Consider the following 15,227-nt stretch of genomic DNA (forward strand, 5'->3'; position numbering starts at 1 on the left):
CTCTCTATGGCTGTGCAACTACCTGTGCTTGCCTCTTACGGTTGGCACATTGTCACTGGTTCTTTCTTGCCCAATTGCTCCATTTCTTCTTCCCTACCTTGGTCCAACGTCCCTCAGACAGCTCAACCTAGGGAGTCTAGGACTCGAAATGTTGTTGTTGAGACTACTATTGTGTATGCCTGGGTGGTCGTCGGGTTCCCTTCTCTCGAGTGTCACTGTGCTGCCCTTGTGTCTCCGGTGGGAAGGGGTGGGCAATGCTCGAGAGCCCCTCGCACAGCAGTCCTTGGCTAGCTGCCCCTTCTATTTGCACCTCAAGCACTAGCTTGGTAGACCAGAGACCTCCAGTCTTTGGCGAAGGGTCCCTCCCTCAAGAGTCTCCAAAAGAATCACCTCCAAAAGCTTGTTCAGGCTCTCTAGAACCAATCTGTGATGTGAAACCCCATCATCTATCACAATTGTTATCTTTGACTGTGAAGGATACTCTAGAGCTGTTCCAAAAGCACACCCTATGGAGGGATGGCCCTATATTCCCTTGGAAGCCCTAAGAAGCATAGCATCACTGGAAAGCTGGGAACATGGTGAGTCACGAATCCATGTCCTCCACCGTGAAACCGTGATACCAAGGGATAATATACTTTAAATGAGGGCCCAGGAGTATAGGGCTTCTCTCCACGAGAGCCAAATTAGTATCCGGGGAGCCAAGATGGAGGAGGAAAACACCTCGTCCATAAATAGTGACCTCCTAGATGTGGTCTAAAAAGCTAGGAATGTACCCCATAATATGGAAACTATAACTTTGGATCTATATTAGGGCTCTATTGGATCCAAAATGAACTAGTCTAGAATTAACATCGGACTAGATTTGGAATATGCTCAGATCCGATATGTATCACGGATCTAAGTTGAAAAGACTCTAAATCATTAGATCTTTGCAATGCCTTGATTGTGCATGGGTACTATTACCATGCACCTTTTTCTCCTATTATTCAAAGCTCTCGGTTATGCTAGTGGTCATGATATCAATTGGTTGTTGAGCCTACTGGATAAAATTTGGTTTACAACATATTGTGAGTGCTATTGCGAGTATTATTGGTCCATCATATGAGATGAGTATTGTTTTGAGTATTGTGGTCTGTAGTTTGAAATGAGTACCGTAGGTACCATCATGAGCTATACTACTCTGTTGAGTATGCTGTTATGCACATGCTATGAGTCTTCTTGAATGCCTTTGAATAGTATGTCATGGAGCTCTATAACCTCCTTCTAGTCTTTTGTAGTAGAATATTTAATTTCACTCCCCTCATATCATATCTCATTGCCCTAACCTTCTCTTCTATATCTCGTTGCCCCAATATTCTCTTTCATATCTCATTACGTTCTATTTATTTGGGTTGTTTTTCCAAAGCGCTTTTTCATAGACTAACATACTAGTTCTTAAGAAATAATGGAATGACTATATGCCATGAACTAGGTAGATTGCGACTATATTCAACCTAAGAAGATGATAATATATCAGTTAGTAGAGTAATAGAGATGGTTTCGAATAGAAGGGTAATCTCTCAACACAAGGGGCAAAAATTCTAAAACTTTGGAACACAAGCTAGTCTAGGACCATCAAGTTGGTGCTCTAATATCAGATGTTGAAAATCAAGGCTCAATAGTACACCTATGTGAATGATGAAGCAACAAAATCATATTAACAAAATCTCTCCATAATGAAGGGAAAACTCAAAGAGATGGTACATATGCTTACATCTCCTTTTAAAGGTCTCAAGGGCCCATAAAGAATGTGCCTTTACAAAAGGTTGAGGACTTGTGCACTCTTTCTTACTTTTCACCTTGCTCTCTCATTTTTCATATTTAATCACGCACCATACTTTTTTCTTATCTTGGTGCATATTTGCTTGGTGTATCCTCCTAGCTTTCTTTTCTTTTGCATGTCTACTTATTCTCATAGAACCTTTACTTCTCTTTTCATTTACTTTCCAATACATATTTGCCTCACTACATGGTCATTCATTATTTTATGCACTCAAATACTTTTGCATCTTGTTATAATTTCACTCTAACTAGACAATTTCACTCTACCACGCACTACTCATGGACTTTTGTCTTGGCTCCTAATGCATATTGTACATTGGGATGCACTATCCCTATACGAGCATACTTAAGTTGGTAAGCCTACTACTTTGAACCTCATTACAATTTCACTCTAGCTACACAATAGTCATGGAGTTTTGTCTTGAGTCCTAACACATGTTGTACATTGGGATGCAATACCCATATGTGAGCATACCTAAATTGGTAAGCATATTGCTTTTTATAGCTTCATCGCGATGTAATGAGGTCCTACTATTATTAGTAGTGCCCTTGAGGTAATGGTATGGAAACAATTTGAGTTTCTCTAACGTCGTGTTTAAGGAATTGAGTTGAGCTCCACATGGTTGGTTATTTTTGGTGGGCTACTTTTTGTGTTGTGATGCATGTCTTTAGCACAATTTATACCTAGCTTTTGGGTGTATCGTTCCTATTCTCACCTAGTCTCTTTGAAAAAGAAAAATGCTCACACCCCTTATCAACTCTCCAAGGAACATGATGGAAGGCAAGATGAGGTGAGCCTATATGTAGATTATGTATGGGCATTTACCTATACAAACAAAGTGGGTTCAAACTTGGCGGCGGCTAAGGGGGCAAAAGGTGCATCGCCGCCGCTATTCGTGAGGAGAGAAGAGATGCCCATCGGTTGGGAGGTTTGTTAGGCCCCCCTCGCCCAAGCATCAGCCAGCCCATCCTTCCACGAATCGAAAAGCTCGTGGGTGAGCAGTTGTCAGGTTGGAATCTAGAACATTGGGAATCATCCAATACCAATCACGTCGCATTTATGGCAAATTTGTGACCAACTTGGTGAGAACATGGTGAGGCTGGCTGGGCAGGTCATCTGAACCTAGTCTAAGTACGTACATATGTACGTACCGACATTCTCTCTTGAGGAAATGATAGGATTCAGCATCATGAGCTTCTGGTGCTGCAGGGGGGGCACCAAGCAACCAGCTAGGTGCGGCTGGGGGGAGGGGATGGCTTGACCAAGGTTGTGGGCTGGCACGCAGCTGCCCCTGGTAAAGCTGATGATGTTGTGATAATGTCGGAATGTGTCTGAAAGGTCATGTCTGATGCAACACAGGTTGTGCACCGGTGTTATCCAAAATAGACAAACACACACGCACGCGCACAAAAAAAAAGAAAAAAAAAAAGCAAAAAACGCGTGCGCGCGCGCGCACACACACAAAGAAAAGAAAAGGCCTAAGAAGGAAGGGATCCGGATTGTCGAATTGTGTTCACACTAGGAAGACATGCTTTGAGCTGGCGATGTCACATGCTGAGGAGGACGACGATGGCTATGGCGATGCACAGCAGGTCACCCTCTTTCCCTTCATCCCTCCGCAGTCTCTCTTCTCTTCCAATTTCTATTCCTCCACACCTCTGCGCCTTTTGTTTGGATTCTCCTCTTTTCGCGCATTGCCAATTTCGTCAACTTTCCCTCCCATTGCAGAATCATTCGCGTTTTTTCAGTTCCCCCATCGATTCGCTTGTCCTTTTATGACCTCGCCCGATTAATTCCCTTTCGAACCAGTTCCTAAAACCAGTCCGACAGTCGGCGCACGGCGATTTTGCAGCGCCTGCTTTTTTTGAAACAAAAGCTAGGTCCAACTGCATAATGAAACGCGGACCTCAGTCCGGGGGAAAGTCGATGCACAGCCTTTTTACAGTGCCTTCGTACCGTCGGGTGATATCAAAGCAAGCTAGGGTAGTACGAAGAAATACAACTCCAAAGGACTTTCCAGATCGTGGATTGGTATGCATCAGAGACTTCAAATCTTCATTTTGCGTATTAAAGCATGGGATTTCGTTTTTCTCAAGTTAGCGAGCATTAGAACGGGAGCGCCACTTGTTGAAGGAAATGGATCGTTTGTGCAGGTAGTTTTGTGAAATTCTTTTTCTGATGTAAGATGTCTCAGAATATTAGAACGCCATACTCATTCAAGGACTGCGTATAGCGCTGGAATCATTTTTGAAAAGGTCTTATATCGGAAATGAAGGAAGGAATGGCATTTATATAGAAAGACAACACATTCAGATACTTCAATTTGCGGGATGAACACCAAGCCTTTCAGAGGCAAGAGAGCCAGAAAATCTGTTGATGAAAAGGACACTAGAGTTTTCGATTTCGATGAAAAGGACCCCAAGCCTTCCAGCCACACAGAGATGTTCATGAGGGCTTGTGAGTCTGGTGCTTGATTTCTCTTTTTAGTCCACCACATCGCGCAAAGCGGGGAAGAACGGGCTTGATTGATTTTAATTATAAAACAAGTTCTGTGTTTCTTAAGTACATTTTTGAAGTCCCGAAAAGTTCAGGCAGCAATTGTAAGCTGTTGCTGCTGCTTTTGCAGTCACAGGTACGAAAGCTAAAGGTTGCAGCCGTATTTCAGCCATGAGTCGAAGATCTCCACGGATAGCTAAAACAACAAAAAAAAACAAGCAAGGCTGGAAGTTTGCCAGAAAAACTCCAAGTCATAAAAAACTAATAGCTCAAGAAGTCTTTAATTCCGAGTGTGCACCTCCGAGCGTTCCAATCGAGGTACCTTTAATAGCTTATTTTGAGTTTTTAAAGGCTTAAATACCTGGTTCAGACGCTGTGGGGTCTAAAGTTTCAATGATTTATTTGCAGGCAGAGGATTCACATGAGGAGGGATCAAAGCAACCATATCTGAAGACAGAAGGTGCTCCTGTTTCTCCTCGAAATGTGTGCCTTGTTCTCCTTCCAAAGGCCACAGATGCTGATATTTATGACTGGTGTAATGCAGGAGTTTTTGAATCGAGTTCATCTGATGCTTGTACTAGCAAGGTATCCATTTTGATACTCATATGTTTCTGCGTGAGAATAGCCATGAGAGGAATTGGAAGAATTAATTGTTTCAACAACTTAAGTGTGTCATGGCTTGCTTAGATTGCGAGCCTTATATCTATGCAATTTTGCTGCACGTGTCTTAAGTAGCATGTACCGGCCAGCTAAGTTGGTATGGCATTGAAATTTATAGAGCAGTTATTGTATAATAGGCTGGTTTTACTGTGGCTTATTTTAGCCTTCAACTCTATTTTTGGAAGTCCAGAAGGTATCCTCCATTTCTTTGGCTTGTAATCCTATGCTATAAATGAGCAGCCCAACTTTAGGCAATGCATCGAAAGTTTTACATCTGTCCTCGCTAGTGATTTGATTTGGCAATTTCACTATATAGCAGTGATTTAAACAATGGATGATGTTGAGCATAACCCTCGAACACAAATTTCCTATTTGTTTGTTTGTCTTCTCTCCATGGTATAATCCATTCATGTCGAGATACGTGTTTTAGTCTTAAGCAACAATATCCATAGAGGTTGAGAAGGAAAGAGGTATTGGAGATATCTAAAGCCTAAAGAGTGGTCAGTGTCATAAATTGTCTCCAAGGTAGTATGGATCTTTCACAATAGTTTAAAAGAATAGGAGACCTTGCTTACAGGTTCGCTCCAATGAGAAGGATGTAGAGTACATCTAGTATTTTATGTTAGCCAGTTTAAGAGGCTACTTGAAAGTAATGGTTTGATAATGGAAAAGTTTTCCATTGGTTTGATTGAATCACCAGCTCTTCCACATGAAACATAAAAGATTCTTCATGTAAAGATAAATGATCTGCTTATTCAAGAATATTTCATGGAAAACTATATACAAAACTTTTCCAGATATTGTTTTTAAGAATATAAATAAACTTTAAAGGGAAGGGAATGTTATGTTACCTATAATGGTGCAGTGGGGACTATACCAATAGTGAGGTTGTTACACTCTAGGAATTGGACCTAGGAGCAGTGAACCATTGGCCGAACCTATGGCTATAAGTTACTGCGAAGTCATGCCCTTAAATAGTAGCATATGAGTTTTTTAAAAATAGGACCCTAGGTGGCAAGTAGCCTCGGAAAGTCGTTCTGGTAGTTGCGATTGCTAGACACCTCTGCTTTATGTAAGCATGACAACCTCAGATACTGTCAAGACTTACAGCAAGAAGTTTGGTCAGCTTACCTTCATATTATTCCCTTCAAAGATGTTTCAGAAAAGACTAAGCTTCAGAAGTACAGGACCTCGTTGTTAGAATTTACCCAACAGAGGGTACACGTAGCGGAAGACTTATAGTAATGCCCAGGAGCTCACACAGTGTGCAGTGTGGGTGTGGAATCACAGACTTCTTTACTTATGTGCATACAATAGGTGTGCAGACTCATCAATAGACAATGAACCAATCAGATAGAGAAACCACCAAATAATATATTTCCGTCCACAACTATGGACACAATACAAAAGAGACAGATCCAGAGTCCCACCAATGGTGTGGTCCTCTGATCTTACCACAAAAGTCCTCCTCCTATCTGCTGGCTATCTCTAGACTAGAGTCCGCATGCTCCACCTCGAGCGTGAGTAGACTTTCCGTCTAGAATGATCTTCTCCACCTTGCTGTCTGGAAACCAGTCTAGGTGGGCAGCTTCCTGCAAGCTAAGCCTGCAGCACAAGGCACTTCTTTCTCCTCCTGACTGTAGGCCCAAAGAAAGCCCTGCTGCTGCTCTTTCTGCTGATGGAATTGCTGCTCCAGATGATGCTAAAATGAGGCCTGAATGGCCCCCTTATATAGCCCTCAAGGGCCTGGCCAGCCAACCGACTCAGTCTGTACAAAAACCGTCTGAGTCTGTACAAAAAACCGACCCAGTCTGCTTGGGAAAAACTGCCCTTAAAGGGCTCACAATTCAGGCCTTTTATGGCCCAAACTTCCAGGGTTTTTGGCCCTCCATTCAAGGCAAATATGCAGCCTATAAAAGGCCTGCCACCTCCCCACTGCCAGTCACATTCCTTGCTGCAGATCTGAGCCTGCACTCCCTGCCATGTCTGCGCCTCTGCAAACAGTGCGCCTCCATGTCTTAGATCCTCCGCAATCTGTCCCAGACTGTCTTGCTTTTGCTCCGTACTTTCCTGGCCCTCTGTCCTGCCCTTAACAGATCTAGATGTGCTGCCCACATGACAGCCATGATGCTGTCTCTGTGGCAGCCCCTTTCTCTCTGTTTCTGTTGGGTACTGCCCTAGGTCTCTCTCCCCCATGCTCTCCTCATATGGGGGCTTACAGATGGGGAGGTGACCTTTCCAACACCCCCTCTCACCGACACACATCTCAGCCCAATGCCAACATGTCGATGAAGATGCTCCAGTAACTCCCTGGTCATAGTCCTTTGGAACCTTTCGGTGTCGAAATCTTTTCCTGGCTTTTCATCCAGTGGCTCCTGCTCCACCAGGTCCGGTTTCGCTTCCGCACACCATCCTGGTACACAGGTCCATCTCTGGTAGCACCTCCTGGTACCACCTCCTTCAGTCGCATTCCCGCCTCTGAACTTGAGCAACCCAGCCGTCACGATCTTCCAGTTGTCCCCCTCATAATGAGTGAACAACCTGGAGTCTTCCAGGCACCATGCTCTGAGGGTCTGTTTCAACCCGTCCTTCCTTTGGCAAGGTCTGCAACCAATGAATATTTCCAGATAACCTGGACCATGAACTCTTGCTGAGTTCTCAAGCAGGTACTCTTCTGGCTTCAGTACTCTTTGTCCATCACCTTCTAGCAATCTGCGTTCGAGATTTGAAGAAGCACCAAAACTTCCCCTTCTGCCTTCGAAGAAGGCCAATTCCTTCCAATCTCTTATCACCTGAGACAAATGAAGAGCAGAATCTCTCCACAGCATGCTATAAAGGCTCAAATGTAGAATATCAAATACATACCAGACTGTTGTACTGCCTGAATGTTCGCTCTGAAAGCAAACCCTGTACCTCAATGAGGGACCCCCCAAGATCCTGTGTAATCCTGTACTGTCCCCTTCTGAAGTCCAGCATCCATCTGACCATGAGACCCCAGGGCTTTCCATGGAATCCACCCTCGTGTCAGTGTCAACAGCTACACACCTGGAAGGTACCAAGCGCTCCATACTGTCCTTCACCTTCACAAAGGCATCTGACTCCTCGTCGACCCAACTCTCTATGTCAGACATCCTTACTGTGATTTCGGGATCAACATACCTGACCTCGGTAACACTCGGTGATGTCACCAGGAACAATTCTTCGATTACCACATTAGCTTTGGCCTTTCCCTCTGAATCTGGGTCAGACTCCTGTTTGTTTTTCAAATCCGCCTTTTTCTTCCTGCAGTCCTTTGCAAAATGTCCGGGCGTATCACAATAGAAACACTTCTTCTTGTGCTTCCTCTTCGAAGTCCCCTCGTCATCAGTTATTGGACTTGCCATTGTTAGGCTTGCCCTTTCCCTTACCTGCGGAATCCTTCACCAGCATCGCCTTGTCATCTTTGTCCCCGTTGTAGAGCTTCTCCCGAGCTTCCTCCTGTAGCAGTAAAGGACAACTCCTCAAATGTCAGAGGTTTGGTCCTCTGTCTTGCTGTCACAGCCGTAACAAAGCTCTTGAAACTCCGAGGCAATCTCCTCAGTACCATCAAGGCCAGATGGCATGAGTCCGTCTTCTGACCAATCGCTGCTAACTGATCCCGCACCACCTTGACCTTCGTCAGATGATCATGCACCGTATCGCCTTCTTCCATATCAAGATTGTAGAGTTGATGCTGAAGAAGCACGATCCGGGAGGTATTATCTGTCTCGTACAGATCCTTCAGGGTGGCCCACGCCTCTACTGACGTCTCGGCTAGCTGGATATGCGGAAGAACAGAGTCCGCCGTAGTCCCTATGATTATTGCCAGGGCATGGGCATCTCTTTCTTCCCAAGCTTCAAGCTCCTCTCTGTCTACTGCCATGAGTACCTTCCCTTTACTGTCCACCATGTCTTCCGGCTTCGACTCCTCTCCCGTGGTCAGCTTCCACAACTTCCGAGCCACTAAATGACTTAGGATCTTCACTTTCCAGATCGGGTAATTAGTCCCGTCCAGGTTCCCAGACTCTCCAAAGTTAGGGATAGTGAAAGAGAGAAAACTGGAGGAGGAGGAAGGGATAGCAGGGGCTGAAGAGGCTGTCGACATCTCTGCTGTATATACCGCACAGCAAAGTCAACCAAACTCAAATGCAGTAAACCAGAACTCTGAACGCACCTGACTGAACCTGAGTCACCCTCCTTCTCACAAGGGCACAATCCTCCAGTTGTGGAAGTCGATTCCCTAGAGCTTCTGAATCAGGGTCGTCCTTCAGCAAGGTCCCTGCCTTCAGGCTCCCACACCTGTGAGCCTCCTACTTGGGCTCTGATACCATGTTAGAATTTACCCAACAGAGGGTACACGTAGCGGAAGACTTATAGTAATGCCCAGGAGCTCACACAGTGTGCGGTGTGGGTGTGGAATCACAGACTTCTTTACTTATGTGCATACAATAGGTGTGCAGACTCATCAATAGACAATGAACCAATCAGATAGAGAAACCACCAAATAATATATTTCCGTCCACAACTATGGACACAATACAAAAGAGACAGATCCAGAGTCCCACCAATGGTGTGGTCCTCTGATCTTACCACAAAAGTCCTCCTCCTATCTGCTGGCTATCTCTAGACTAGAGTCCGCGTGCTCCACCTCGAGCGTGAGTAGACTTTCCGTCTAGAATGATCTTCTCCACCTTGCTGTCTGGAAACCAGTCTAGGTGGGCAGCTTCCTGCAAGCTAAGCCTGCAGCACAAGGCACTTCTTTCTCCTCCTGACTGTAGGCCCAAAGAAAGCCCTGCTGCTGCTCTTTCTGCTGATGGAATTGCTGCTCCAGATGATGCTAAAATGAGGCCTGAATGGCCCCCTTATATAGCCCTCAAGGGCCTGGCCAGCCAACCGACTCAGTCTGTACAAAAACCGACTGAGTCTGTACAAAAAACCGACCCAGTCTGCTTGGGAAAAACTGCCCTTAAAGGGCTCACAATTCAGGCCTTTTATGGCCCAAACTTCCAGGGTTTTTGGCCCTCCATTCAAGGCAAATATGCAGCCTATAAAAGGCCTGCCACCTCCCCACTGCCAGTCACATTCCTTGCTGCAGATCTGAGCCTGCACTCCCTGCCATGTCTGCGCCTCTGCAAACAGTGCGCCTCCATGTCTTAGATCCTCCGCAATCTGTCCCAGACTGTCTTGCTTCTGCTCCGTACTTTCCTGGCCCTCTGTCCTGCCCTTAACAGATCTAGATGTGCTGCCCACATGACAGCCATGATGCTGTCTATGTGGCAGCCCCTTTCTCTCTGTTTCTGTTGGGTACTGCCCTAGGTCTCCCTCCCCCATGCTCTCCTCATATGGGGGCAGTCCAGCCCTATAAAAGGGCCCCTTGGCTGCCCTGTTTTCTCATTTAGTTTGCTCTTGCCTTCAGTTCTCCTACAGCTCCACTTCAGCCTCTTGTGCAGCCCCTAAGATCCTCATATCTGGCCCTGCTCTAGCCTTAGTCCCTTGGCCATCAGTTCAGCCTGATCTGAAGGTGACCATGCAGCACAACAGTCAGAGGTTTGGACCAGCACACGGAGAGAGGTTTGGACACCGTTTCCTCAGCTTTCTCAGCTCTCTTTTACAGTTTACACAGCTCACTCTCAGCTCTATATTTCAGTCATCTCTCAGTTCTCTCATAGTATCCATCACTTCTAGTTTTCACTCTCTCACTCACGCAGTAACCCTGCATTCCGGTAGACAGCACAAGCCTCTTCCTTGCCTTGCAGAAGCGTCCTACATCGTCAGTGTGGACAGCATCAAGGTCTCGGTATTGGTCGGCGTTGCCTCTCAGGTCTTTGGGTCTGCTATACGTGTGCACAGTGAGCTCTTTAGAAGCGTGTTCCGTTCTCTCTTGAAGAGTGTTCTTTGTATTTCTCAGTTCTCCAAGTATAAAGCAAATTCTCTCCTGATTGGGGGAGGGGGTCCTCACTGGGTACAGGGACCCAATCGGTTGTCGACTCTACTCTCTCTCTGCCCTCATCTCCTTTCTCTCTCTATGGTAAACAACGCTCATTCCTCGCTAAAGGTTTAAAGAAGGTCTTGCTGTGAATTACACGATCAGATAACCGTTGCATGTTACATTGGTTCTAGAGTTTCGGTCTGTATCCAGCTTGACTACCGCGAGTGTATGGTTGTGCTGAGATCTGAAAAGGACACACAATCAAGCGCCATGGAAGGGTCAGGAAAAGATTTCAAGTGCGAAGACTTTAAAGAGGAGAAAGACTACCAACAAGATATGCTTCTGCCAAATGCTCAAGAAGTGATGGCGAATCTTCTAGAGCAGAATCGGGTCCTGCTGCAGCAGCTCGAAGAACATTCACCCCAGCTGTAAGAAAGCAGAAGACAGCTGGACCAGACAAAACAACGTCTGGAGGAAAAAGAAGCAGAAAAGCCGCTGGAAGAAAGAGGAACCACAAATTTTGAAAAACTGCTCTTGTTGATGCATGAGGAACGCAAAAATGAAGATGCACTGCGACGTGCAGAGCTCGCCCAGGGAGAGAGGCATCAAAAGCTAGACCGAGAGGCGATGCTTCTCCAGCACAAACAGATGTTAGCCGCTATGCAAGCAAGTTTGAGCGCAATGGCCGTCTCCGCCACAGATTCGCCATCGACAAAGGTAACACCACTCATGTTACATGCAACGGTTACCTGATCATGTAATTCATAGCAAGACCTTCTTTAAACCTTTAGCGAGGAATGAGCGTTGTTTACCATAGAGAGAGAAAGGAGATGAGGGTAGAGAGAGAGTAGAGTCAACAACCGATTGGGTCCTTGTACCCACTGAGGGCCCCCTCCCCCAATCAGCGGAGAATTTGCTTTATACTTGGAGAACTGAGAAATACAAAGAACACTCTTCAAGAGAGCACGGAACACGCTTCTGAAGAGCTCACTGTGCACATGTATAGCAGACCCAAGGACCTGAGAGGCAACGCCGACCAATACCGAGACCTTGATGCTGTCCACACTGACGATGTAGGACGCTTCTGCAAGGCAAGGAAGAGGCTTGTGTTGTCTACCGGAATGCAGGGTTACTGCGTGAGTGAGAGAGTGAAAACTAGAAGTGATAGATCCTATGAGAGAACTGAGAGATGACTGAAATATAGAGCTGAGAGTGAGCTGTGTAAACTGTAAAAGAGAGCTGAGAAAGCTGAGGAAACAGTGTCCAAACCTCTTTTTGTTTGTTGGTCCAAACTTGCGACTGTTGTGCTGCATGGTCACCTTCAGATCAGGCTGAACTGATGGCCAAGGGACTGAGGCTAGAGCAAGGCCAGATCTGAGGATCTTAGGGGCTGCACATGAGGCTGAAGTGGAGCTGTAGGAGAATTGAAGGCAGGAGCAAACTGAATGAGAAAATAGGGCAGCCAAGGGGCCCTTTTATAGGGCTGGACTGAGCCAACCCAGTCTGTAAACAGACCGACTCAGTCTGTTTTACAGACTGGTTGGCCTACAACCAGCCTATAAAAAGCCCTCCTTGGCTCATTTGCCAGGGGAGTTTTTGGGCAGCCTTTGCAGGCTGCCTTCCCTGCTTACCTGTCCAGCCTTTGGGGACCCTAAAGGGACTCCTAACCTAGGCTAAGACCTAAACTATAAGATGGAAACACGTAACCTACTGTTCTCTAGTGGGTACTAGTGAACAAGAACTGACTACTGACTTGACCTAAGGCTGAGAGACTGACCTACGTAGCTTGTGCCTGATTGTCCCTGGACAAGGGCTCACAAAGGGGTCACAGCATACGACAAAATCTCCTATCTGGGAACTATTCTGAACTTGTCGATGTAGCCAGTGTGTCACCTTGCACCCAAGTGCAGGGGTGCATGTGACAATCTGTGGTTTCTCTTTCTTCCAGCGGCTTTTCTGCTTCCTTTTCCTCCAGACGTTGTTTTGTCTGGTCCAGCTATCTTCTGCTTTCTTCCAGTTGGGATGAATGTTCTTCGAGTTGCTGCAGCAGGACCCGATTCTGCTCTTGAAGGTTCGCCGTCACTTCTTGAGCATTTGGCGGAAGCGTATCTTGTTGGTAGTCTTTCTCCTCTTCAAAGTCTTCACGGTTGAAATCTTTTCCTGACCCTTCCATGGCGCTTGATTGTGTCCTTTCCGGATCTCAGCACAACCATACACTCGCAGTGGTCAAGCTGGATGTAGACCGAAGCTCTGATACCAATGTAGCAAGCAGCCATCTCCGCCACAACCTCGCCATCGACAAAGGTAACACCACTCACTCGGTCCACTCCAAATTTTGTTAAGTATGATGGTAAGTGTGATCATTCAGCAATTTTGCAATTTATTCATCAGTTTGTAGCTCATTTTCCGTTAGCGATGAGCAAGATAACGTCCACTTTGCATCCCCTCATCTTACAGGTGAGGCGGTGACTTGGTGGCAGCATTGGGCTAGTAAGCATACTGACTCAAAAACGTTTAAGATGAATTTCGTTTAGGCAACGTTTGTGGCCGACCTGAAAGCCCGTTTTCTCCCACCAGTGATGCAGACACAGGGGGGTGTAGGTTGCTCTCTTGCGGGCACGCTGATCCAGATTTTGCTCTATGCAGATGACGTGGCTCTCTTGTCTTCCTCAGCAGAGGGGCTTCAGAGACACCTAGATGCACTACAGTCCTTTTGTGAGTCTCATCATTTGAAGGTCAACCTGGGTAAAACCAAGGTCATGATCTTCAATACATCTCGAGCCATCATTCGTCAGGAACAGTTCACATTTGCGAGGTCATTTGTTGAGATAGTTTCATCGTACACTTATCTTAAGGTTATCTTCTCCGGACCGAGCTTCACTATGAGACCCGCGATGCAAGCACGCTTGAGTAGAGGGTATGCCTCATTGGCCAAGCTAGAGAGGCAGTGCTTCCGCTCACACTTTCAGGATCCACGCACCAAGGGGTTGCTTTTTGACTCCTTGGCTCGCCCAACGGGGATGTACGGCAGTCCTTGTTGGGGGCCAAACTTGTTGGATACAGAGTGGGCTCGTGTGGAGCGGCTACAGGTTCTCATGCTATCACGGATGATTCGTGGTAAGTCATCTGTTCCTCACCAGATCATTCAGGCTGAGTTTGGGTCACCCCCTTTACAGCTAGATGCTGCATTTCAGGTCATCACATATCTGTACCGAGTTAGGGAATATGGGGATTATACCTCGGGGCGTAGCAGGCTACCATGGATAGCTTTATCCTCTTCTATGGCACTTGCAGCAGGAGGAGATCAGAGGTTCTGATATGCACGTACAGAGAGATGGTTTGAGCGATTGGGGCTCCACATGGATAGACTACCTCCCTTCCAGTATAGCATGGATGCTCCGTTCTCTCCCCTCTGATCACACGAGGTCAACCAAGTTATCCGTGAGGATCCACTACAGCTACACACTTTTCGGACCTGGTTGGAACCGAGTGAACTCCCAGTGAAGCTTAGCTTCTACAGAGATCACTTCTTACATATCACAGCAGAGGGTTTCATTGGCCCACCAGGATACACACAGATTCACCTACCCCACTCAATGAGGATCTCTCTTGGGCAGTTCCGGGTCTCTTCACACAGACTTCGCATCAAGAGCGGCAGAGCAGAGCGACAACCCAGGGAGCGGCGCATATACACACTATGTGACATACAGGAGGTTGAGACAGAGGAGCATTTCATCTTCAGGTGTCCTGTGTACTATGAGATCCGAGGACGTTTCCACTGCCTCTTCATAGATAGTTATGGGATTTTAGCCCATTTCCTCTCTTACCCAGACCAACGGTGTTTGACAGGTTTCATTCATGAGGCACTTAGATACCGCGAGAGGATACTCCGAGCACGGAGACAGGAGCAGACTTCTTCCTCGGTTGATCCCTCTCAGAGCTCTATCATGGAGTTCTTTCAGCTAGATCACATGGACCCCAACGAGACGAGGGCTCAACATGACCGTGACCCGGAGCCCGTGACCCGACAGCTCAGACAGAGGGTCGACACACAGATCACACTTGGAGACATTCCCTCCTTGTTTAGAGTTGGAGCCCGATCGACGGGGGTCACAGTAGCTACGACCAAGAGACGTGCCAGGACCGCACCTCTGAGTGGCCGACATCACTCTATTGTCGACTTCATGCCTCCACTGCCTCATCCATCCTGATATCTTGCTGTTGCTGGGGATGATGATGATATTGATGATGATGCTGAGATTGATATATAGTCGACCACCGACATGACTATGTTGTACTTAG

General features: G+C 46.5%; 1 protein-coding gene across 1 annotated transcript in view; it reads left to right on the forward strand.

Moving 5' to 3' along the window:
• The first annotated feature begins 3,342 nt into the window (after positions 1-3,342).
• Positions 3,343-15,227, forward strand: part of LOC147902052 (uncharacterized) — a 56,825-nt gene continuing 44,940 nt past the window's right edge. The window contains exons 1-6 of the mRNA XM_087374675.1: positions 3,343-3,414; positions 3,551-3,853; positions 3,976-4,279; positions 4,449-4,636; positions 4,727-4,778; positions 4,863-4,903. Of these exons, the coding sequence (XP_087230801.1) occupies positions 4,153-4,279; positions 4,449-4,636; positions 4,727-4,778; positions 4,863-4,903 (408 nt within the window). The 5' untranslated portion in view covers positions 3,343-3,414; positions 3,551-3,853; positions 3,976-4,152. The remainder of the gene's footprint in view (positions 3,415-3,550; positions 3,854-3,975; positions 4,280-4,448; positions 4,637-4,726; positions 4,779-4,862; positions 4,904-15,227) is intronic.

This window comes from Dipteris shenzhenensis, chromosome 5 (genome assembly GCF_047967505.1).
Source record: "Dipteris shenzhenensis isolate YYH24624 ecotype China chromosome 5, Dip_SZ_1.0, whole genome shotgun sequence".
NCBI lineage: Eukaryota > Viridiplantae > Streptophyta > Polypodiopsida > Gleicheniales > Dipteridaceae > Dipteris > Dipteris shenzhenensis.